This window comes from Muscardinus avellanarius, assembly GCF_963383645.1.
Source record: "Muscardinus avellanarius genome assembly, chromosome: 5".
Classification (NCBI taxonomy): Eukaryota; Metazoa; Chordata; class Mammalia; order Rodentia; family Gliridae; genus Muscardinus; species Muscardinus avellanarius.
Window position 1 is genome coordinate 138,844,255 of NC_137790.1, and position 24,045 is coordinate 138,868,299.

The window sequence follows — 24,045 nt, forward strand, 5'->3', positions numbered from 1 at the left end:
GAACAATCAGGTTCTGCTCTGCAGCTCAATTGTGACGAAGTCCAGAGCACACTGTGGACAGTGTCTGAGGCCAGACAAAACTGGCAGATCTGCAGTGACCATGTAGTGGCATGTAAATAAAATAAATGCTGAAAAGGGTTTTTTTTCAACAATATGTTTCTAGTCACCCTTCTTACTAGATAACATAAAATTTGGAACTTCTACCCAAGATCCTCTCCAAATTAATAAAATCAAAATTAATGGGATTTAGCCAACTGTTGAATTTATCAGTATGAATTACAGTTTATAGTTAAGGTAATCTAAATAGCATTCAAACAACACATATGAGAACACAGAATTATATATAACAAGCTATCTTCTTTATAGTTATGTATAAGTCTACTTTGAAAATTATATTTTAAGTTGAAAGGAAAAAATTTCATGTGTCTTTTTCACATTACTGAGCTGGGTCTGTCAGCATAGTGGATTGTGAAGTGTAATAGCCAGGCACAGTGGCTCCTGTCTATAATACCACTATTTGGAAGGCTGAGATAAGAGGATCTCAGGTTCATTTCCAGCCTTGGCAACTTAGTGAGACCATTTCATAATGAAAAATAACAAGGGCTAGCTTAGAAGTTGAACACTCAGGTTCAACCTCCAGTACTGCCAAATATTTTAAAAGACTCAGTTACACTTCTGTGAATAAAACACACATATGATCCTATAATGATTCAGTCATATGGTGTCCTTCCGTCCTTTTTTGTGGGACTGGAGACTGACCCAGGGCCTCAGCCATGCCAGACAAGCTCTGCCCCTGAGCTATATCCTCATCCTTTTAAAGCTTTCTTCTGAGGCAAGGTGTCACTACATTGTCTGGGCTGATCTCAAAATTGCAATCCTCCTGCCTTAGCCTCAAAGGGAGCTGGGATTACAGGCATGTGCCACCTCGCCTGGCTTACTTACGTGTTTTCAATAAAGCATAGCTTTTTAAACTATCGTCAATCTTAATTGTACATAAACTCAGAGCAAAAATTTACTTTAAATGTATAATTAATTTCTGGACTATGTACATATGCATCACACCTGCTGGTACACAAAACCATGCAGAGAGAACAAGAACCCGCTCAGACCCCAAGGCAGCAGCCGACCTACCGATGGCAACCGCCGTCTCCTGCGAGTCCCCGGTGATCATCTTGATGGACACTCCTGAGGCAATGAGCGTCGCGACAGCCTCCTTCACACCCGTCCTCGGAGGGTCGATCATCCCCACCAGGCCGAGGAAGGCAAGCTGCCCCAGCTCAGGGCCGGAAGCCAGTGCGAGAACTGAGGAAACAATCGTAGAGCCCAGAGAACGTGTGAGCAGCGGAAACATGAGCTGGTAACTGAATGCTTCAGGATCACCACATCTCTTAAGATAGTATCTCATCTTAAAAAGAAGAACTGCCTCATGTCAAGACAGAGTTTAATGGTTCTGCCATGGGTAGCTTAAAAAAGCCGTTAAACATTCAAGGAGAGCTGGGCATGGAGGCACACACCTCTAGTCCAGTACTTGGGAGGCTCAGCCAGGCGGCTAGCAGGTTGAAGGACAGCCTCATCAAGTAGTGAGACTCGCATCAACCTAGTTGAAACCCTAGTTGAGCCCTTGCACACCCGGCCTGGTACACATACAAGAAAGGAAGCCCACACCCCCACCCCACCCCCGCTCCTCTGGGGGATTAAACACGCCTCTGCACAGCGCGAGGAGTGCTCACAGGTGAGGCCAGGTGAGAGCCGGCCCTCAGCCCCACACGTCCCCAGCCTAGGCAGCCGGCGTGCACGCGGTGTGCGCGTGCCACCACGGCCATCCAGGCAGCAGCTCCCACCTCAAAGCCAGAGGAGGGCGGCACGCGGCAGGGCACGCACTCGCTGAAGACACAGAGCTCGACCCTTCCGTGCGGGAGAACACATTCTGAGCCTACCGACAGGGAGTCACTTCACCTCCCCCCGGAGAAGCCTGCTAAGACAAAGCCTCTTCAGCTCCTCGGGGAGCAAGAAGAGTTTCCGCATTCCACTCTCTTCTCCACTTCCCGCCTTTGGACAGCCAGCTAGAGCCGCAGCTGGACAACGCCTGGCACGAAGGCAGCTGGACGGCAGGAGGGCCGCCTGCGTGAAGGAGGGCCACCGCCACGCAGCTCACCTCGGAGCCCCGCTGAGCCCATGCGCGCCTTCTCCTGCTGGTACGTGTCCCTCTGCTGCTGGGTGAGCGCCAGGGACTGCCCTTTGCTGTGGTACGTCGTGCAGTACTTGATCACCTGTTCATAGGCACCCTTCATAAAACAAACCTCTGGTCTGTCCTAAGAAAAACATACCAAATACAACTTTAATTTCGACTCGTACAGACTGCTATCGGAGTCACGAACACACAACAGGCAGTGACAGAACCCCATGGAAGCCGCCCAGCCCTAGGGCTCAGAGCCGCACTCGAGCAGTGAAGACCACGCTCCTCCGCAGCTGTGCACACCTGCGCAGGAGACAGATGCTTCACGCCCACACAACCAAGGGCTGGGGCTCTATGAGCCCCCATCACGTACTGGATTCAGGGAAGAGGCCCGTCACAGTGCAACAGGGACAGCAAGAAGATCGTTATGTGCCGGCAGCAACGGTCGAGCGTTTTATGTGAGACTACCTACACCTGCTCCTACCTACCCATGACCCATTCCATTCTCACGGCCACCTGGCAACTGGGCTTCTCAGACTTTTTACTCTGTAATACTGAAAGAAATATTCCTCCTAGCACGTGCAAGGCCCTGGCATCAATCCCAAGCAGGACGAAAACAAACACAATAAAAAGTAACATCCAACAGATTATGATGGGCCAGGCGTGGTGGCGCACATTTTAACCCCAGCAACCGGGAGGCTGAGACAGGACGATCGCAGGCTCACAGCCAGCCTCAATACCTTAGTGAGGCCCTCAGCAGCCCAGCGAGACCCTGTTTCAAAGTAAAAGTAAAAGCAGGGCTGGAAGTGTACTCAGAGGTACAATGTCCCTGAGTTCAGTCCCAAGCAGCACCAAAAAACCCGCAGCAGCTCGTAATGCAGAGCCGCGGAAGGCTGTCCCAACTCTACACGGGGCAATCGCTGAGGCGAGGGGAGGCTTGCGCACCTGGCGCCCCGCCGGGTCGGAGGAGCGCAGCACTGCATGCTCTCGCTATTTAACTACATAGTCAAAGAAATCAGCTGAAATTTGCCTGATGCAGTTCTGAAAGCTTCATGTTACAAGATTTAAAGTATTAGGTATTTTGTTTTATTAAGTTTTTCTTTTTTTTTTTTTTTTGCGGGTCTGGGGATGAAACCCAGAGGCATTTGACCTCTGAGCTACAGCCCCTGTCCTATTTTTTAATCTTTATTTTGAAACAGGGTCTCACTAAGTTGCAGAGGTCTTCACTATGTAGCTAAGACTGCCCGCGAACCGCGATCCTCTGGTCTCAGCCTCCCAAATGCTGGGATTATAAGCGTGCGCCACCACGCCCGGCTGTTTTAATAGTTTTGTTTCTAACTGTCTCCCTCCCGTGGACAGAACATGAGCAGAGCCCCCAGCAGACTGCTCACAGGTTCAGTGTGAGCCAAGCCGGCCGGGGCTTCCTACTCATCTCTTCCTACCTGCCCACAGATGCCTCACAGATGAAAACAGTATGTAATTACCCACTCCTATAAAAGAAATGGAAAGCTAACTAATACATATTGGGGACAGGGGCTGAACGCAGGGGCATTCTGCCTCTGAACTATATACCCCAGCCCTATTTTATGTTTATTTTAAAACATGGTCTCCCTAAGTTGCTGAGTCTGGCCTCAAACCTGCAATCCTGTCTCAGCCTCCTAAATATAAGGATTCTAGATATGAGGCCAACACACCCAGCCAAAAATATATTTAAGAATAAGTAAGTCTATCAAGCTGGTAACAGCAACTATGGTGAAATAATTAGACGCTGTAGATAAATCAGAAGTCTTCATTATATTAACTGTAAACATTTCTAAAGCACCCAAGAACAAGGTGAGATCTTAGAATATCAATGCATAGCACTTTGTCAGTTTGTAAACAGATCAATCAACATGAACGACACACATTCGGGAATAACTTTTCCACAAAATGATGTGGACTGTTTGCGTGAGGACAGGACACCTCTCCAGTGAAGGCAGAGCCCGGGAGAGCCAGGGAGAGCGCCAGCACTGCAAAGGCCCACGCCGCCGCGAGCTCCGCCACACAGGCGAGGCTGGGCGCAGGCAGCTGTGCAGACTCTACAGGCCCTGAGAAGCACGTGCGACAGACGCCACGACAGGCCCAGCGCCGCGGGTCCTCCTGTGCCCGCTGGGTGCAGGCGTCCGCAGGGGAGGCCGTCAGCCCCTAGCACACAGATACCTGCTGTGTCCTGTGCACACACTTAACCGCCATCCACTTCTGCTCAGAGCTAAAAGGGTATTCAGCTTTCCTGATGTAGTCTTGCTGAAGTCCGTCCAGACCCATCTGGGTAAAGAAAATAAAGAGATCATTTTAGCCGCCAGGCAATCCTTTTTAACAAACAACAGAGCTACAACTTGCAGCCTGGCTGGTTAGAGATAATGGGCCTGTTATTCAACAATGGCGGAGAGAAGCACGGTTCCGAGTATATGCAGTGTGCTTCCCTGAGCAACAGGAGCAAGGCGTCCCCTGGACAGGAACACACCAGCCTTCAGCACTGACTGGATGAGCAACCCCAGCTGCTCACTCAGATTACTTTACAAATAAGTAAAGGTGCCCGGTCAGTACCAGGCGGGACTGTCACAGCCGGCCCAAGCTTGTTTGACCGCACCCTTCACAAGGACGCGAACCTGTCTCCCCTGGTGCCTGCCTATTCCTCTCCCGCTGTCCCTGCATCCTGACTGCCACCAATACCAGCTCTCTAACCTCCCCATAGCTCATTACCGCTTCCTCCAAACATCAAAAAGCCTGTTTTTCCTTTGGTATTAGAGGTTGAACCCAGAGGCATTCTACCTCTGACCTACACTCCCACCCCGCCCCATTTTATTTTTTTATTTTGAAACAGGGTCTATGTTGCTGTCTCACCAAGTTAGTGAGGCTGGTTTTGAAGCAGCCCCCAAGTACTGAGATTACAGGTGTGCACCATCACAGCTGGCTACAATAAAAACGTCTTCAAAAATGTTTTTAGCGGGCCGGGCATGATGGCACACTCTTGTAATCCCAGCCTTCGGGAGTCTGAGACTGGAGGACTGCAGTTCGCAGACGGCTTCAGCTACTTAGTGAGGCCCTCCACAACTTAGTGAGACTCTATTTCAAAATAAACAACAACAACAACAACAAAAATAGGGCTAGGGGTGCAGCTCAGAGGTCTAATGCCCCTAGGTTCCATCCCCAGACCTGCCAGAAAAAAAAAAGTTTTAAGCTCACTGATACTGGTTTTCTGATGAAATGTGTTCAGACTCTTCTTGGCATTTGAAGAGTCTCCAGAAACAAGCATATACTGCCTATTTAGCGATCCTCTTGGCTGTTCAGACACCTTTTATCCCATCCAGATTGCCAGCTGACTAGACACAGCCAGTTCTGCTCTTATTACTCTTTGCTGCTCTTATTCTAGCTCTGTCATCCTGTCAACTTCTTAAAATGTGTATCAGATGAGAGTGTGCTGGGAAGCTGGGTGTACGGCCCACTCCTGTGACTCTAGTCCTTGGGAGGCTGGCACAGAAAGCCTCAGGTAGTAAGAGTCTCATCAACCTAGCGAGACCCTATTTAAATGAAATTTTAAAAATAGGTCTGGGGTATAGCTCAGAGATGGAATGCCCCTAGGTTCATCCCCAGTACAAAAAAAGAAGAAAGAAAGAAAAGGTCAGACGTGGTGGCGCACACTTGTCATCCCAGCACTGGGGAGGCTGAGACAGGAGGATCATGTTTCATGGACAGCCTTCAACTACTTAGTGAGGCCCTTCACAACTCAGTGTGACACTGTTTCAAAATAAAGAACAAAAAATAGGGCTGGGCGTGTCACTCAGAAGTAGAATGTCCTGGGTTCCATGCCCAATACTGCCCCCCCAAAACAACAACAACAAAACACCGTGCTGAGGACAGATGGGGCCGTTCTCAATGACCTTTCCTTCGTCCCAGCTGATCTCACATCCTAAGTCCTATGCTTGTTTCAGCAAGAAACCTAAAGCTGGCTTTGCTATTTTCATAACAAATATTAAGTGTTCTTCCTTTTAAAAGCAGTTTGAGAAAATTGAGATTTGTGTAAAGCAAGATGTTTCTAAAGGAGGCCACTGGCAATGAGAGCCAAGAGAACTGTGGGTTATGTGAAGATGTGTATGCTTTATTTCTAGCTCTTTCTCTAGCGTACCTCATCCAAACCCTTAAGCTTTAAAGCCTATCTCCCAGCTCTGAATGTGCTTCGCTCTTGGATGGGGCTCAGTGATTTGGACTTAGCCTTTGCCTGCCTTATATTCATTCTCAGAATGTCAGTACTAACTCCTACCTAGTACGTGCAGATGGTCTACCATGAAGGTAGTCTAACACAGGATATTACAGGATTCCACAGTCAATGTTTAAGTGCATTTAGTTAGTAATTTTGGTGTGTGTGATACTGAGGATGGAACCCAGAGGCATTGTACCTCCAAGCTACACCCCCAGCTGTAGTTTTTATTCTTCATTTTGAAGCAGGGTCTCACTGAGTTGCAAAGGGCCTGAGTAGCTGAGGCTGGCCGTGAACCCCCAAATGCTGGGATGACAAGTGTGCCCACCACGCCCGGCGCTGCTCAAGAGTCTTTTAAAAGGCCATACTGTGCTTCTTAGTCATAAGGAGGCCAAGTGATAAAGATATGTAGTTTTCCATAGAGAAAGCGTGTGTGTGAACATACAGACAGATGGATGTTGAAGGCAACGAGTTTGTTGTAAACTTCAGTGTGTTATTGTAGTCCATAATTCTCTATTGGCTCTCAGAAGCATTCTGTTTCACATAAGTTTCAAGTTTTCTCGAACTATTGGAAAAGTAGCAGCATTTTTGTTTTTTGTGGTACTGCGGTTGGAACCCAGGGGCATTTGACCTCCAAGTTACACCCCCAGCCCTATTTTTTATTCTTTATTTTTGAAACCGTGTATCACTGAGTTGCAGAGGGCCTCACTATGTAGCTGAGGCTGGCCGCGAACCGCGATCCTCTGATCTCAGCCTCCCAAATGCTGGGATGACAAGCGTGCCCACCACGCCCGGCTCAGCAGCAGGTATTTTTGTTGCAAAGACTGAGTGGACCTTTAAGTCTTCTAATTTGGGATATAAGACCAACTAAAAGAGATCACTGACAACAATACTCTCCATATACATCCCGACACTCATCTACAGAAACTGGTAAAGGAGAGAAAGGAAATACTAGAGGAGAAAAACTAATTCTGATGACAGCTTGGTATCTTTACATGGGATATTAAACACTGTCTCTCATACACTTTAAGTTTCAAACCTGCGCGATCCTCCTGTCTCTGCCTCCCAAGCGCGGGGATTACGAGAGTGTGCGCCACCACGCCTGGCACGCTTTAAGTTTAATCAGCAATTGGCATATAAAGTTTTGCACGCACTGATCTCAAGAGTACGGAAGACAGAAGTGTCGCTCTCCAACAAGAAACTTCAACTGGTCATCAGTTTGTACCTCGCAAGTAAGGAATATGTTATGCTGAAATAGCTCAATGCTCCCCATTTTCAGGAGTAAAACTGGGACCCAAGAGGCTGCAAAACCAATGAAATTCTGAGTCTTCTTCACTACCTATAAACCAGACGTTCTGAAATGGAGGTCCTTACATTCTGCTGTGACAGTAACACCGGAGGTATCGAGGAGGAGGAATCGGGTACATACCTTCATTGCGAGAGCAATCAAGGCTCCTTCCGTTGGCTTTCCCATTAGAGTGCTGTCCCTAATCACAGCGTCATTGCACACGCAGCCCGCCTGAGGGAAACACACACCAACTATGAAGCCATCACTCGCCGCAAGTCATCGGGAAGAAGGAGGCCCTCTTGAAGAAGGAAGTACCTACCTCAACAATTCTGCTCACAGCTGGGCTGTGGAATCCATGAACAACATCACCATCAACAGTCACTTCCCCAAACTGATTATAGCCAACTCCAGTAACCTGAAAACGCAGATATTGCAAACGAGTACATAAGTGATACAGACCCACTGAACAAACAGGAGACACCGACGGGATTTATGAGAACCAAAAACTAGCTTGAGTTCGCTTCATTTTTCTACGTTGTAATAATGTTAAAACGTGCACCTAGAAAAGCAATAAAACTGTCTAAGAACATGTAATAGTTATAGAGATTGATCCTAATTTTTTTTACCAATGATTAACAGAGAAATACCATCTTCTGCTTACAGTAAGAAAGCATTGGTAAACCATAAAAATCTCTATGCCTAAGTCAGCTTAAATTTATATACTGCTACACTTATCTAGCATACTATAATACGCAAAGAACTCAAATTTGTTACCAAACTAGCATGTGAAATGAACCTATGACCTAAATAAAAGCCGAATTTTTTTTGTAAATACGCAGACTCAAGAGACATTAAGAAATTTGCTCACTTATAAACTACTTTAACATAGCATATTACATGCAATTTTAAAAACACAGATATTTTGTTCCACATGGCTAGAGCCAATCAATTCAAACAAAATCAAAATTCACAATAAAAGAATATACTTTAGAAAGAAAAGAACAATGGTTAATTCTTAACATAGTAAATGATGGACTTAGAAGAGACACTACCATCTATCTCCCACAACTGGACCACATGAGCACACGAAACGCCCAACAGCCCCGAGAAAAGGCCCGTCCCTCAACACGGCTTTGGACGTCCTTAATCACACCTAACCCCTAAACACCAAGAGCTTCATTTGAGGTTGCATAAATAAATAAATGAACCTAATAAACACAAGTACACACCGAGTACAGGGACACACACCTGTAATGCCAGTACTTGGAAAGCTAAGACAGGAGGATACAGGTTCAAAGCCAGCTTCGGCAGCTTACAAAGACCCTGTTTCAAAATGGGCCACGATCTTGGTCAAAATTACAAAACATTGAAGCATCTTAATTTAGGAAGTAGCACACGCAAAATCTGGCTCTAAAAAAATCCCTTCAATCTGGGTGCGGTGGCGCACGCCTAGTAATCCCGTACATGGGATGCTGAGACATAAGGATCACAGATTTGAGGCCAGCTCAGCAACTTAGTGAGACCCAGTTTCAAAATAAAAAATAAGAGCTGGGCGTGGTGGCACAAGCTTGTAATCCCAGCATTTGGGAGGCTGAGACAGGAGGATCGCTATTCTTGGACAGTCTGAGCTACTTAATGAGGCCCTTTGCAACTCAGTGAGACCCTGTTTCAAAATAAAGAATAAAAAATAGGGCTGGGAGTAGAGCTCGAAGGTAGAATGTCCCTGGGTTCCATCCCTAGTACCATGCAAAAATAAATAAATAAATAAATAAATAAATAAATAATCAATCAATCAATCCGAAGGGCTTGGGGCGTAGCTGAGAGGAAGGCAACTCAGTGTTCAAACCCCAGTATGACAAAATAGAAGTGCAAAGCGCCAAGCTGCGCAGACTGAGGACATCAGGATGGACGCAGGGCGGCCGTTGGGCCCCGGAAGCCCAGGTGAGAGATGAAGGCCACACGGGCGGGTGCTGACGATGGCGCCGCGGCAGAGTGACCGATGTCACCATCGACAGGACGGGGCCCGGGGGCTGGAGCGGCAACTGATGGAGGGCAGCAAGGGGAAACTGAGCCAGCGTGAGGTGGAGTGAGGCCCAGACCCAGCTGGCCTCGTGGGAAGGATGACAACACTGGTAGTTCACAGCCCGGTGAAGCCGAGACACTGGCTTGTCAAGAATCTTAAGCACACGTGGCTGAACAAAGACACACTCTTGTTTAAAATAAACCACCACAGAATACCTCCGCATGCAGACCTTCTGAAGTAAAGATGTGCGTGACCGTCATCTCGTTCTTCGTCAGTGTTCCCGTTTTATCTGAACAAATCACATTACAGCAGCCTAGAGAACAGATCACAGCCTATCACCAAAAGAACAGAGGTGCGCGCCGGAGAGAAGAGACAAAGACTTGGGGCCGTCACAAGCTGCGGATTTCATTCAGCTGACGCGCTGGTGACGTCAGACTGATCGCCACACTGTGCGGGCGTCAACACAGGGCCAACTTTCTAAAATTAACACAAATTAGTGTTCATTTCTTATTGAGTTTCTACAAAGCTACTTAATGTTGTTTATACAATTATTTTGTATAACATATATAAAATCATGTATGTTTTCCAGGAAGTTTGGAGGGTTCCTAAATACAAATCCACATACTTTTTTCAGTCGAGAATTTTTAAGGTAGTTCACCTTCTCAATATCAAAGTGCAAACCACAAATTTAAAACATTTTAAACAGCCTAAATTTATTTTTAAAGCATATAATGAATACAGTTATGTTACAGCAACATAACTACAATATACTGACTGTTCTTATAAGCAAATTCAACTCATGTATGACATTTTGAGATCTGTAATTATCGGCTATTTTTCCTGAAATATCAAAAAAAATTCTATTAATTTTACTCTAAGGTTTCATTCATTTGCTGTATCAACTTTTTAAAACATGATTTAAGCATTAGAAGAATCTCCATGCAAAAAAAATTCTCCTGAGAGATATAAATTTTTAATTATCTTTATTTTTATTTTTTATTTTTGGTTGTTAAAGCCATCCAAAATATCAGGCACAGTGGTACAGGTCTGAATCCGAGTACTTGGGAGGCTAAGACAGAAGAATTGCAGGTTCAAAGCCAACCTCAACAATTTACCGAGGCTGTCAGTAACCTAGAGACCCTGTTTTCAAATAAAAAATAAAGTAGCTCCTCGGTTCAATCCCTAGCACCAGAGGAAAAAAATAATACCATACACTGCTACATGCAAAACATTCTACAAAACTCTACAACAAAAACCCTAAAAGCTGAGCACAGCTCACTGTCGCCACCCAGCACTCCTGCCAGACTCACCCAGAGTTTCCACAATCGGCAACTTCTTCACAATGGCCCGCTTCTTCACCATCCTCATAACACCCAGGGCCAAGGTCACCGTGACCACAATGGGAAGGCCTTCCGGAATGGCCGCCACGGCCAGACTGAAATCGACATACGCAGTGTTCAGATGTGAGTTCCACGGTCACCAGAGCAATACTCTGAATTGGATGTTACTTAAAATGAAATGAAGAATCATCAATTCTGTCAATTCCCCAAAATGGCTCTGTGGGAAGGAAGAGGAAGCTGATGTACTGGACTCTGGAGCTGCCAGAGTGCGCGTGCTTTAGAGCATGGCGCTGCCATCGCACCGCCTGGCTCTGTGCCCGTGCACGTGCCTTCACCTGTGTGACCCTGCACTACCGGCTACTCACTAACCCACCTGTGTGGCGTAGTTTCCCCACTTTTAAATTATGGATAAAAACAAACACGAAACAAAAACTTGTAGGGCTGGGCATGTAGCTCAGTGGTAGAGCTCTTGCCTAAGATATGTCAGGCCCTGGTTCAATCCCTGGCACTGCCAAAAACGAAAGGAAGGAAGGAAGGAAGGAAGGAAGGAAGGAAGGAAGGAAGGAAGGAAGGAAGGAAGGAAGGAAATTGTATCTATTTGCAGCAGCAGTATTCACAGGAGTCAAAAGACAGAAATGGGCCGAATACCCATCACCTGGCGGGCTGAGCCACACAAAGCAACAAACACTAATCCAAGGGTGATTCTTAAAAGCATTATGTTACAGGAAAAGGCCAGACACAAAAGACCACATGCTGTACGATTCCCTGTGTATGCAACATTTAGGAGAGGAGACCCTAGGGACAGAGCGCGGATTAATGCTGGGGAGGCGAGGAGGAGGACACGAAGAGACTCAATGGTGCAGGGTTTTCCTTTGGGGTGATGACTAAGTTTTGGAACCAGAGTAGTAGAGATTAAAAAACAACGAACCACATAAAGTGGTAAATCTGGGGCGTGTGTACCTATGGCAGGTTCTCTAAAGTTCACTATCTCCCTCTGTAACTTTGCGAGTGAAGTGTGTCTTTGTGTCCTTCCTGGTCCTCTCTGACTCTGCTGGGAGGTGGGACGAGGGCATTCCTGGCATTCCCTCCACACGGCTCCCTCCGGGGCTTCTGGGTAAATGTTGGTAAGCGATCAGCAAAGCTGAAGGAGTGTCATACACTTTTCAACAAAAAGTGGTTCACACTGAAAACACTGGACAATAAAGCCCCTGCCCCTGAATAAATGAAAAAGAACGCCTGTTTTCTTTTCATTCTCAGAAATACAGTTTGAACGCTCATCAATCCACAAGCCTAACAAAATTTACAGTCTAATCACCAAGGCCTCACAGACTTGAGATTTCAGTGACCCTAGCTTAGAGCGCCTGTCTAGCTCTGTGCATTCATCTTCTGATCTAACAATTAGGATTTCTCTGTTCATTCTGTTTGCCATTACGGTAGAAAGTTAAAATCCTGATTTCTCACCTTTTTCCACTCAACGTTATAACAACAAAAGATGTACACAGTTCGGGCCTCTAGACTGCGCATACTTTCTTAAACGATGGTCACCGCGTGTGCTGGACAGCACAGCACGACGGCCGAATGGAAAGAGGACAGTGAGGACTGATTGCTGAATCAGCCTTCTGGCCGACTCCAGGATCATCGCTTCATCGCTGTTTATGTTTAACATATTTTAAAATGTGTTAATTCATAGGATGATAAAACAGCAAAAGGTTTCAAGAATTAGGAAGAATCTGATCACTAAAGAGCCCGTAATGTATCTTAGCTTTATAAGAGTCCAATGGGCCCATATGGTAATTGCAAAATAGAATGAGTTTTAGTCTATTAAAATTTTTAATTTCTTAAACTTTGAAAGATCATGAAGAAAGAATAAAAGTCATGATGTCAATCTCTGCAAACAGAACAGCAAAAAAATTCTAAAGAACTTAAAATTGGGTCCAATTCTATGCCAGTGGATAATATCTCAAACTCATACTTCATTTTCACTTATTTCAAATGTGACCCTTTTTTAATGGTGGCTTTGTTTTAATTTTAATTTTAGCAGTAATGGAGGCTAAACCTATAGGCATTCTGCCTCTGAGCTACATTCCCAGATCATTTTATTTTTTGTTTTGAAACAGGGTCTCACAAGGTGGCTAAGAGACTTGCAACATTTTGAGGCTGTCTTCAAACCTTAGATCCTCCTGTTTCAGCCTCCCAAGTACTGGGATTATAGGTGTGCACCACCATGCCCAGCTAACCTATGGGTTTTTTTTGTTTTGTTTTTTGTGGTACTGGGGATGAAACCCCGGGGCCTTCTACCTCCAGGGTACACCCCCAGACCTATTTTATATTTTATTTGGAAATAGGATCTAAGTTGCTGAGAGCCTCACGAAGTAGCTGAGGCTGGCTTCTAACCTGTGCAATCCTCCTGTCTCAGCCTCCCAAGTACTGAGATTACAAGTGTGCGCCACCACGCCCGGCTTAACCTATGGCTTTAACTACAGACTCAAACCAAGAGTTTCAAATTGTACTTCTGCTCCACTGAGTAAAATCCATTCTTTCATTGTAACACAAATAACTCTTATTCATTCTGCCTATTCCTTATCATTTACCCGGTTTCTCCTTTAAATACTCTGGCTCTAACTCCTGGCTTACTGCATGATGCCATCAGGGTTTCTTTCCCTCCAGGCCTATGTGAGCTCTGCCTTTTCTTATAAGCACCCCCACCTTTGTTTCTTTGTTCAGATACTCAGAATATGTGTTTGTAACCTGGAATTCATACACAAGCACAGGTTACAAACACACACTCTGAGTATCTGCGTTGCTGTTTGTAATTAGCTGGACTGTTCCACGGTCTTCTACTATAATCTGATATTGCTGCAGATCAAGACTTAATGAAAAGTTAACCCGATCCCTTCTGCATCGGGTTAGCTCTCTCCTCTTTCTCCAGAAGCTGAGAAGGCAGTACCTCAGGTATGCTGCACTAAGAGGGATCTTCTCTGGTTGACAAATTGTCTCTGGACAAAGAAAATCATAATTATATAAGAGGCTCTAGCTTTGTGTTTACTGAGCATAGTGATTCTAGCAACCACACATGGATCTTGGGGGCACCCTGGAAAGTTTATCTTTCAGCAGGCGTTAGTTCCCGTGGAACGTGACCATTCTAACCCAGGGCCGCTCCTGCACTGACTTGGTGAGCGGCTCCAACTGCAGCACAAGTCTCTGGCACAGGCCGGCTGCCTGCGGCGGTGCCGTGCGCCTGCGTGTTCAGTGGGTCCAAAAAGGCCCACCATGAGGAAGCGGCCGCCGAGGAGAAGTGTGGTGGCAGCCTGATCCTGCTTCCCCTACTGACTGGCTTTTTTTTTTTTTTTTTTTTTAACAATGCGGTGTAGATCAGAGTTTTCATCCTGCTGCTTCCAGGCTCAAGACACACGCTTTGCTCTAGCTTGAGAAGGTGCCGGGCATCGCTCTCACATCATGTCCCCTCTCTCGGCTCCTGCTTGTCAGGAAGGCTGTTTCCTGGCAGTGCCCTCTGCCCCTGGTCACGGGCACCTCCTTTCCTTTAGACGCCACGTTCCGGCTGCTGACGCCTCTTCAGCTTATACTCCAGCCCCACACTTTGTCTTTTATTTTGGGGGATACTGGGGTCTGAACCCAGGGGTTCTGCCTCTGAGCTACATTCTCAGCGCCGTTTCCTCCTTATTCTGAAGCGTTGCCTCACTAAGTCGCCACATGCTGGCCATGAACCTGCAATCCCCGGACTCGGCCTCCCACGCGTGAGGATTACAGGCAGGCCAGCGGCACAGGCTGGCCCGGCTACCCTCCTGGGACTGAATTTTTAATTTTAGCAATAATCTTCATTTCTTAATTAAGACATTTTTAGAAACTTTCTGTTCTCTGATCCTTTTCTAAAAGATTCTGTCCATCTACCATGATGCAATAAAGCCCTCAAAATAGACGGTTTCTGTTTATTCTAAATATCTTCTCTTCCTGAATGCTTTCCCTCAGAGGCGCGGAGCATTCCATCTCTACACTGTGGCCTTTCTCTTTCATGCTGCTAGTTTTCCATTTGACAATCTATTTATATAAAAATGCAATAGTGAACTAATAATTCCAGACATCCAGCATGGGTTTTCTGCACTGCTCTGCTTATAGGCTTTCGCTTTCTAGAGGTCATCTCAACATACTGTGGCTTCTCACGTCCTTAAACAGCGGTATTAAACCCTTTCACACTCTGTAATGAGAGGCAGAGACCTCACGTAGGAAGCCCTAGAACTTACCTCACGCTGATAGTAAACATCTCCAGGATATCCTTTCCTAGTAACCAGCCCACCAACATGATGACACCTGCAACAAAATCAAATACGATTACATCCCAAGGAGCCTTGGATCTGCAGCACAGAGCTCTCCGGCTCTCAGGGAGGCGTTGCGAAAACCCACCAGGCGAGGAGACCACAGCTGATGCTGCTTGAGGTGAGGACTGCGCACCTCCCTACCTCGACCGCCCTGACCCTACCCAGGCCTCGGGGCACCAGGGCGGCTCCAGACCACAGCACCAGCCTTGCACACAATGGAAGCCAGGAGGCGGCGGGCCAGAGAAACACGCAGAGGCCTTCGACTTCCTACCCACTCTGCAGAAACAAGCACTGCAACTTCAGTCCTCAGAACTCAGCATCCAAACACCACACAGAAGGTGCATACCGTGCAGGATGAAAGGCTCAGGCCCGGCTCAGAGTGAGGGGCCTGACCCACACTGCAAACTGCACTGACACCTCAAAATTACCACTTCCGAGGTATTTAAAAAATTTAAAACAATCAACATGAAGCATGCTCCCTGTTTAACTTTTTAACTATAGAAAGAACAGGGATAAAGGGCATGCCACCAGGTGGGTGAGGAAAAAGAAAACACGGTAGTGTCAGTTTGGCAGAGTGACCTCAAGATGTGCTCTATGCCAGTGCGCACAGCAGCAAACTCTCGCCGGCCACGGTGGCTGCCATCCTAGTCCCTGAGAGGCTGAGAGGAAGACTGCAGGTCAGAGACCGGGAGCTTGCAGTGACCAGTGAGACACTGTTCCCAACTAAAACATAGAATAGGACTGGTAGTGACGCCGAGAGGGAGAATGTCCCCGGGTTCAGTCCTGAATACCACCCCAAAAAAGGGTGTCTAATCTTTGTAGAAGTATAAAATGATAACCTACATGGTGGCCCTCTGAGCCCTCCCACCTAAATACTGCCCTGCTCAGAGGAATGCCATCAATGAATGACGCTGAGTCGGCAAGCTCTCAGCTGTGCCCGCCAGGCTTGGAAAGGAGTCCATGCGAACTCAGCAGCACCATGCTCCTATCCTCCGTGGGTGCGCCACACGGACAGCAACGTCACGGATCTCCAACAGAGAAGACACGGGACGCGGGCCTGTAAGAGTTACTGTCTAGTCCTTTACAAAAAAAAGTTTGATGACTTCTGATCTAGATTGTGACTCTCATTCAACTCCACAGGCTGCCCTATAAAAAAAATTATCTCCAATATTTTATACTTTCATAAAACCAGATGATCATAACATAGGTTGAAGCATATTTACCACTAAATTTAGGTTGGTTTTAGGTACACTATTTAGGTAAAGTAGATTTAATTGTCTTAAATATCATTCCACTTATCAAATCCACTATGAAATAATTACAAAGGTCATCAACAAAAGGGTACTAAAAAATCTCAGGAAGACTGTTTTGTTTATACACATCTTCTTCCTATCAAGTTTATTATCATTCAAAGGAAATTTTTAAATGGGGGACAAAAAATACTTGTAACTTAAGCAACAAAAGGTTTGTTTTTTTTATAAAGAGAGTCTACAATCTAGACTCAAGCCATTAACAGAAGAAGGGACCACAGCAACCGTCGGCAGTGGAAGCCGCAATAGAAAGGCCCAGCACATGCATGTGACGGCGCACTCCATGTCCTAACAATGCGCTGGGAGGTACAGCAATGAAACGTCTTTTCCCCTGTGAAGTTAAAGACAATACCCAAAGTCAGCCAAAAAAAAGCTAAAGTATATTACTGACTCAATAATTTTACTTCTAAAAATTTATTCTAAAGAAATGAGGGGACAGGCACAGTGTGGCACATGACTATAATTCCAGTCCCTGGGAGGCTGAGACAGGAGGATCAGTTTGGAGGCCAGCCTCAGCCACTTAGTGAGAGCCTGTTTCAAAAGAAAAAATAAAATAGGGCCAGGGATATAGCTCAGAAATAGAAAATCCCTGGGTTCAATTCCCAGTACTAAAAAGAAATTAAAAAAGAGAGAGAGAGAAGAAGGAGAGGAGAGCAGAGGCAAGGAGAGGAGAACACGGGAGGTGTTTACGATAATATCTGCACACTGCGCTGGGTGCAGTGGCCACGCCTGTGGTCTCATACTTTGGAGCTGAGATGGGAGTGCTGCAATCTAGCAAAGAATCTGTCTCAAAATAAAAACAGAAAGAAAAAGGGCTGGAGATGGAGCCCCCCTGGGATTGACCCCCAGCATCAAAGCAGGGCAGAGTGGCAAGATCTGCACTGAATTACTTATATGTGTAAAAAAAAAAAAAACCCTAAAGCAATGTCTAAAATGATGTCTGAAAGATTCACAAAATGGAACACTGTACAGTGTTTAAGTCTGTTAGGTAGACATCTATTTCATGAGAAGGTATTTATGGTAGGATATGTGAAACAAAAAGCAGCGGTCCATAAAACAATTTGTCACATTTTACTGAGCCTAGGATGACCAACACTACGATGTTTCAGAAACCATACAGAATTCTGTATCTTTCTTTGCAGAAAAAGACAGTAATTCGGGAATGGTTTTATACTTGTTTTAAACCTAATGTTAAGCTTAAAGAAACGCAAATGAGCAGGACCAGAGTAAGGCCGCCCCACTCGGAAGGCGCCGCGCGCAAGCAGGCCGGGCCCGCCTCACCTATGATGCCGAAGGAGTAGAAGGAGAGCTGCTTCCCCAGGAGGTCCATGCTCTTCTGCAGAGGGGTCTTCGGCGCCTGGAGAAATCGGAAAAGAGCATCCTTCACCACAGCGGGCTCGGTCACGATGCCTCAGCAGCTGCCAGGAGCTCTGCCAAGGGCGAGCTGCTCCCGTTCCCAAGTCAGCCACGCAGCTCCCCTCAGGGTGACCAGTACCGCCCTCACTGAGGGAGCTGAGCCTGGGGTTTTAAGCCGTGCCCACGGTCGCACAATAAGGACCAGAAGAACTCAACTGCTGAGGCCCGTGCCTCCCTGGGCTTCCCGCTGGGCCAGACACTATTCTCTCCACAGCTCCGCCAGGAGGGGCTGACCGCTGGCTCCGGCCTCCCATGACCCTCTCTGCCCACACGTCTAATAACCAAGTCTATGGACCGCAGGCGGCCCCGACCTGCATTAACTTCCTCTCTTCGTAGTGGCCCTCAGCGGCTAAGCTTTGGGGACGGCTTTCCACATCACATAACAAACTGCAGCCTTGGCAGCTTACCTGAGAAACACAGACGCTTTTGGAAGAACATGGCTTTACAGAATACCATGCATAAAAAAGTATTTAAATGAGAAAGCTCAGTGATAATACTCTTAACTCAAAAATACTCTTTTATTTGGAAATACTCTCCCCTTACTTGGAATTACGTAGCAAAAAATTCTGACAGAAGACACAGTTTGAGGTGCGTACTAACGAGTGGTCCCGGGGCGGAGCGCGCTCGGTGCGGGAGCACAGGCGACGCCCTAGGCCCTCCCCAGCACCAAGGAAAGTCATCCGAGAAAGCCCACTGCTAAGTGTCTATAAAAACACTACACCGCTTCCTCTTTTAGAATGCTGTCAATGCAAACTCAGGCCTTCAAGTGCACGGCTTCCATCTAGTTTATAAGCAGAGACGATGAATGGCATTCTGAGTAAAATGTTGCCATCAACAGGATACAGAAGAAGCCAGCAACTTCTCTCCTCCCCTACCTGCATCACTAAATCTCAGACTTGAACAAGTGTGTCATTAACACACCAAGTACTCACTTCTTCGGCTTGCATCATTTTAAAAACCTCGCCAAATTCAGAATTCTCTCCTGTTCCAATGACGATACCCTAAGAGGAAAAACATAAAAATTCACTTATATTCAGACAAAGTCACTATTCTTAACCAAGACAACAAAACACCACTTTCCCATTCTCCATGCAGACCCAAGGCTCCCTCAGCACGTCTACTCTTGTAAGCTGTTATCACTAGTGCTCACCCTTTCAGATGCAAACACTGGAAACAACACATCTCATTAAGCTTCTTACTGGCTCAGTTCTGACTGCACTTTGGCCTACATTAGTACTTCTAAAATTGAAATGTGCCTTATACACAGTAGCCACATTTTATGTGGCTTATTCTTCCCCTAATGCACTATGGAGTGCTACCTTCGACACTGGTGAGATATCAGAAGCCAGGAAATAAAAGAGTTGGGCTCCCACAGAAGGTGAACACTACAGTCAAAACATTCTAGCCAGGACTTCACCAACCAGATAAAACCCTGTCCAACAAGTACTGAGCGTGCCCGCGAAGCACTGCTTGTCTTGACACTGGGTCTACTGTAACCCAGCACGTGGCAGAAAGAACGATGGATCCATTTATATATAATTCGTTGACATACTTTCCCTCAATAGCACAACAGCTGCCAAAGGTCAAGTTCACTCTGTCTTTCCTTTGTGATATATTTTAGAAACACATAAAATTAGCAAAAAGGAGTTAAGAAAACAGTTACAACAAAGGAACAGCTTTCTTCGAAAGGAAAAACCGTACCTTTGCTTTGCCGCATCTGACCAGTGTCCCCATAAAGGCGATGTTGCTTCTGGAGGCGAGGTCTCCATTGGTGGCGGCCGGCTGAGGAGCCGTCACCTTTGAACAAGGCGTTGTCTCCCCCGTTAGGCTAGACTCATCAATGGAAAGATCCACGGCCTTGGGAAACAAAGAGCATTCCGTAAATCCAAGTCTGTGCTACTCTGAACATCACAGACACCACTTCTTCCTCAAATATCCCAATTCCATGGACTTGCCACATCTTGGATCATGGTCAATACTCTAAGATTGGAAGGGATACAATCATATATTTAAAACATTTTTAAGACAGGCATGGTGGTGAACACGTGTAATCCCAGTACTTGGGAGGCTGAGACAGGAGGACCACTGGTTCACGGCCAGCCTCAGCTACTTAGTGAGACCCCGTTTCAAAGTAAGAAATAAAAAATAGAGCTAGAGGTGTAGCTCGGAGGTCGAATGCCCCTGGGTTCAGTACTTTTATTGGCACATTATAGTCTCACATCACAATGTAAGTCATGCTAATAGCGACATACATGCACACAGCTCCCCAAACACACAATCCTGTTTTTTAAATGAAGTCAACAAAAGCTGAAGCATGCAAAGTAAAATGCTATACCTTGAGACTGCCTAAAATCCAACCACAAGTAGGGAAAGGAGACTCTCTGTCTAGAGGAGACCTATCTATCATGACAAATCTCCTAGCTTCCTCAGGCCCCTGAAGTTCAGGAAAGTGTTTGGAAGATTGAAAACAACCATGACAAAAAATAACAACATATGAATAGAAGATTTTTTTAAAGTTTTGAACTGGGTGTGGTGACGCATGTCTGCAATCCCACTACTTGGGAGGCTGAGACAGGAGGTTCAAAGCCAGCCTTAGCAACTTAGTGAGACCCTGTTTCAAAATAAAAAATAAGATCGCTCTTGAGGTCTAGCTCAGAAGCAGAACACCTCTGGGTTCGATCCCCAGCACCTTAAAAAAGTTTTCAGAAAAACAATCATTCAATACTTTGTGCTCAATTTTCACAAAATTTACTCCAAATTAAAATTTGTAAGAATCAAAAACATAGAAATGTGGATCATGAATATCATTTCTTTCCACTCTGCAACAAGGTTGGAATCTGTGCACACACACACACACAAGCGCGTGAGCGCACGCTAATCCTTCTCTGTGTGGAAGCGCTGTGAATGTGGCCTGGCTGTTTCTGAAGGAATAGCCCACAGAGTAACATTTTCCCAGGGTGGCGATGAGCTTCATGCGTGCTGTGACGATGACACCTGGAAGACAGATCCAGACACACGCACAGGGCTTTGGGGTGGCTTCCCACCGAGGCGCTCCTCGAATGCCTGCACACGGCTGCGGGTCACCTCACAGGAGCACAGGTTCCTGCACATGGCTGCGGGTCACCTCACAGGAGCACAGGTTCCTGCACACGGCTGCGGGTCACCTCACAGGAGCACAGGTTCCTGCACACGGCTGCGGGTCACCTCACAGGAGCACAGGTTCCTGCACACACGGCTGCGGGTCACCTCACAGGAGCACAGGTTCCTGCACACGGCTGCGGGTCACCTCACAGGAGCACAGGTTCCTGCACACGGCTGCGGGTCACCTCACAGGAGCACAGGTTCCTGCACACACGGCTGCGGGTCACCTCACAGGAGCACAGGTTCCTGCACACGGCTGCGGGTCACCTCACAGGAGCACAGGTTCCTGCACACACGGCTGTGGGTCACCTCACAGGAGCACAGGTTCCTGCACACGGCTGCGGGTCACCTCACAGGAGCACAGATTCCTGCACACACGGCTGCGGGTCACCTCACAGGAGCACAGGTTCCTGCACACGGCTGTGGGTCACCTCACAGGAGCACAGGTTCGGCAAGGGCAGCAGAGCCAGCACCACCTCCGCCACCAGGGGCATGCGAATGCAATCGTCTGCCCTCCCTCCCACAGCCCAGGACCCGCAGTCCTGAGCAGTGGCTGTACCCGCCGCTGAGCCTAAGAGAGTGGGAAAGCCTTGCTCCAGTTTACTCCAGAAGCTCCTACTGAGGGTCTTAGGGTCGCTTTGGGCTAAAGCAGGAGCTGGTTCCTGGTTTCAGTCATTTCAGATGCTAATGCGCTTAACCCAACAAACCTCTACTGCCCCAACTGCCTGCCAGGCACTGAGTTCAAAAGCCCTGGAGAAGAAGCCAAGAGCTGACCTCCAGCAGCCAGGCTACGGGCACTCCCGGCTAGTCTAAGCCGAGCTCGTCTTCTCACTCAGTGTCTTCAGACTCTAAATTTTGGAGTGCAGAAAGCAGGATGGAGGTGGTCTCTAGCGCTGCTGAACCTGAGCCCATCAGCAACTCTCTGGGGAAGGGTGTTTCTTCTTCATTTTATTTTATTGCAGATTTAACCCAGGACCTCTCCCATGCTAGGCAAGCACTCTACCATGGAGACATTCCCAGACCAATCTTTTAAACAGTTTATTTCTTTAGGAGTACAAATACTTGGTCTCATATAAAATAATTATATAAAATATTGGTTCATAAATTTTCCCTCCCATCTCTGGAGAAAAAGTTCCAATTTAATCGATGGCAGTTATTCATTCAACAAGTATTTCTCAGGTCTATGATTCGCAGACAGTAGCAGCAGGAGTGATCAAAACAAAGTTCCTATGCTCAGTCACCCTCTGACGGGAAAGTGTCTAAAATACACAAGCACAGACACTACACTATCAGGTAGAAAAAGTATAACAAGGACAGAGGAACATTTCAGATATAAAAAAGAAAACATCCCTCAAAGGCAGGTAACCAGGAGGGATCTAAGACAGGAGGATTGCAGGCTTGAGGCCAGCCTCAGGAACTGATCAAGACCCAGTTTCAGAGGTAGGATGTTCCTGGGTTCAACCCCTGCCCCCGCCCACTCCACCCCACCCTGGAAAAAAGTAGATAATCCCTCCACTACTCCCTAATAGACCTGTGGGCGCCAAGGCTAAACCATGACCAGAGATAAAGGAATTCCAGGGAAAGGGAGCTGGATACAAAGACGCTGGGTCAGGAACCTGCTTGGGGTGTTCACACACTAGGTGAATACATAACTTGGAGACAAAATTGAGAGTTTACAACACATCATTACGCCATGAAAATAATTGACAGCAGCTGGGTGTGGTGGTGCACGCTTATTATCCCAGCACTTGGGAGGCTGAGACAGGAGACTCACAGTTTCAAAGACAGCCTCAGCTTCACAGTGAGGCCCTCCAAACTCAGTGAGACCCTGCTTCAAAATAAAGAGTAAAAAACAGGGCTGGGGATGTAGTGTAAAGGTAGAAAGCCCCCTGGGTTCCATCCCCAATACCGCAAAAAAAAAAAAATAAAAATCATTTACATCATTCAACTAGAGAAATCAAAACTGTTAATGCCGGGTGTGGTGGTGCACACTTGTAATCCCAGCATTTGGGAGGCTGAGACCAGAGGATCACGGTTTGCGGACAGCCTCAGCTTAGTGAGGCCTGCAGCTTACTGCGAGCCTGCTCAAAATAAAGAATAAAAAAGTAGGGCAGGGGGTGTAGCTCGGAGGTCGAATGCCCCTGGGTTCCATCTCCACACCCACAAAAAGAAAAAAAAGAGAAAAAAAAAAAAGGGTTAGCATTTCCCAGAAGCTCAGGCAACCAGTCCATTTTAGCATCAAACTGGGCTTAGAAAATGTGCTCCTTAAAACAGAGCAGCACTTTGTTTGGTTTTGTTCTCGTTTTCTTAGTACAGGGAATTGAACTCAGAGGCACTGTACCTCTGAGCTACACTTCTGGCCCTTTTATTCTTGAAGCAGGACCTTGGCAACTTGGTGAGAGTGTCATGTAGGCTGATGGGGCTGGCTTCAAACCTGCAATCCTTCCGTTTCACCCTCCCGAGGCCTGTGCCACCACGCTCGCTCCAGTCCTTGCGTCTTTAGAAGTGCATGTAAATAAGGCAGGTGATTTGGGGTTCGTTACTTAACTAACCATAGATAATACCTGGCATGCTCAAAAGTTTGAATTTTTTCTTCATTAAGGAACATAGTTACTTGGTTTTTCTTTCCAAATTAATGTTAGAACTGTGTGGCTTTTCTTACCAATGTATTTATTAATAAGAAAAAGAGAGACGCTGCTAGTCCCCAGAACATCCTGCTGACGTGTCACTGTGCACTGCCTGCCAGGCACTCCCACACCAAGCTGCCATTCTTCATCCTA

The 24,045-nt window shown here is 46.7% G+C and overlaps 1 protein-coding gene across 1 annotated transcript in view; it reads right to left on the bottom strand.

The window, feature by feature from the left end:
- The window catches only part of ATP2C1 (ATPase secretory pathway Ca2+ transporting 1), a gene marked incomplete at both ends in the record, with an annotated part of 105,143 nt that overhangs the window by 12,187 nt on the left and 68,911 nt on the right, over positions 1-24,045 (bottom strand). The window contains 11 exons of the mRNA XM_080696333.1: positions 1,132-1,302; positions 2,156-2,312; positions 4,376-4,480; positions 7,843-7,932; positions 8,021-8,116; positions 9,940-10,037; positions 11,035-11,159; positions 15,324-15,390; positions 17,990-18,065; positions 19,057-19,125; positions 19,826-19,981. Of these exons, the coding sequence (XP_080552459.1) occupies positions 1,132-1,302; positions 2,156-2,312; positions 4,376-4,480; positions 7,843-7,932; positions 8,021-8,116; positions 9,940-10,037; positions 11,035-11,159; positions 15,324-15,390; positions 17,990-18,065; positions 19,057-19,125; positions 19,826-19,981 (1,210 nt within the window). The remainder of the gene's footprint in view (positions 1-1,131; positions 1,303-2,155; positions 2,313-4,375; positions 4,481-7,842; positions 7,933-8,020; positions 8,117-9,939; positions 10,038-11,034; positions 11,160-15,323; positions 15,391-17,989; positions 18,066-19,056; positions 19,126-19,825; positions 19,982-24,045) is intronic.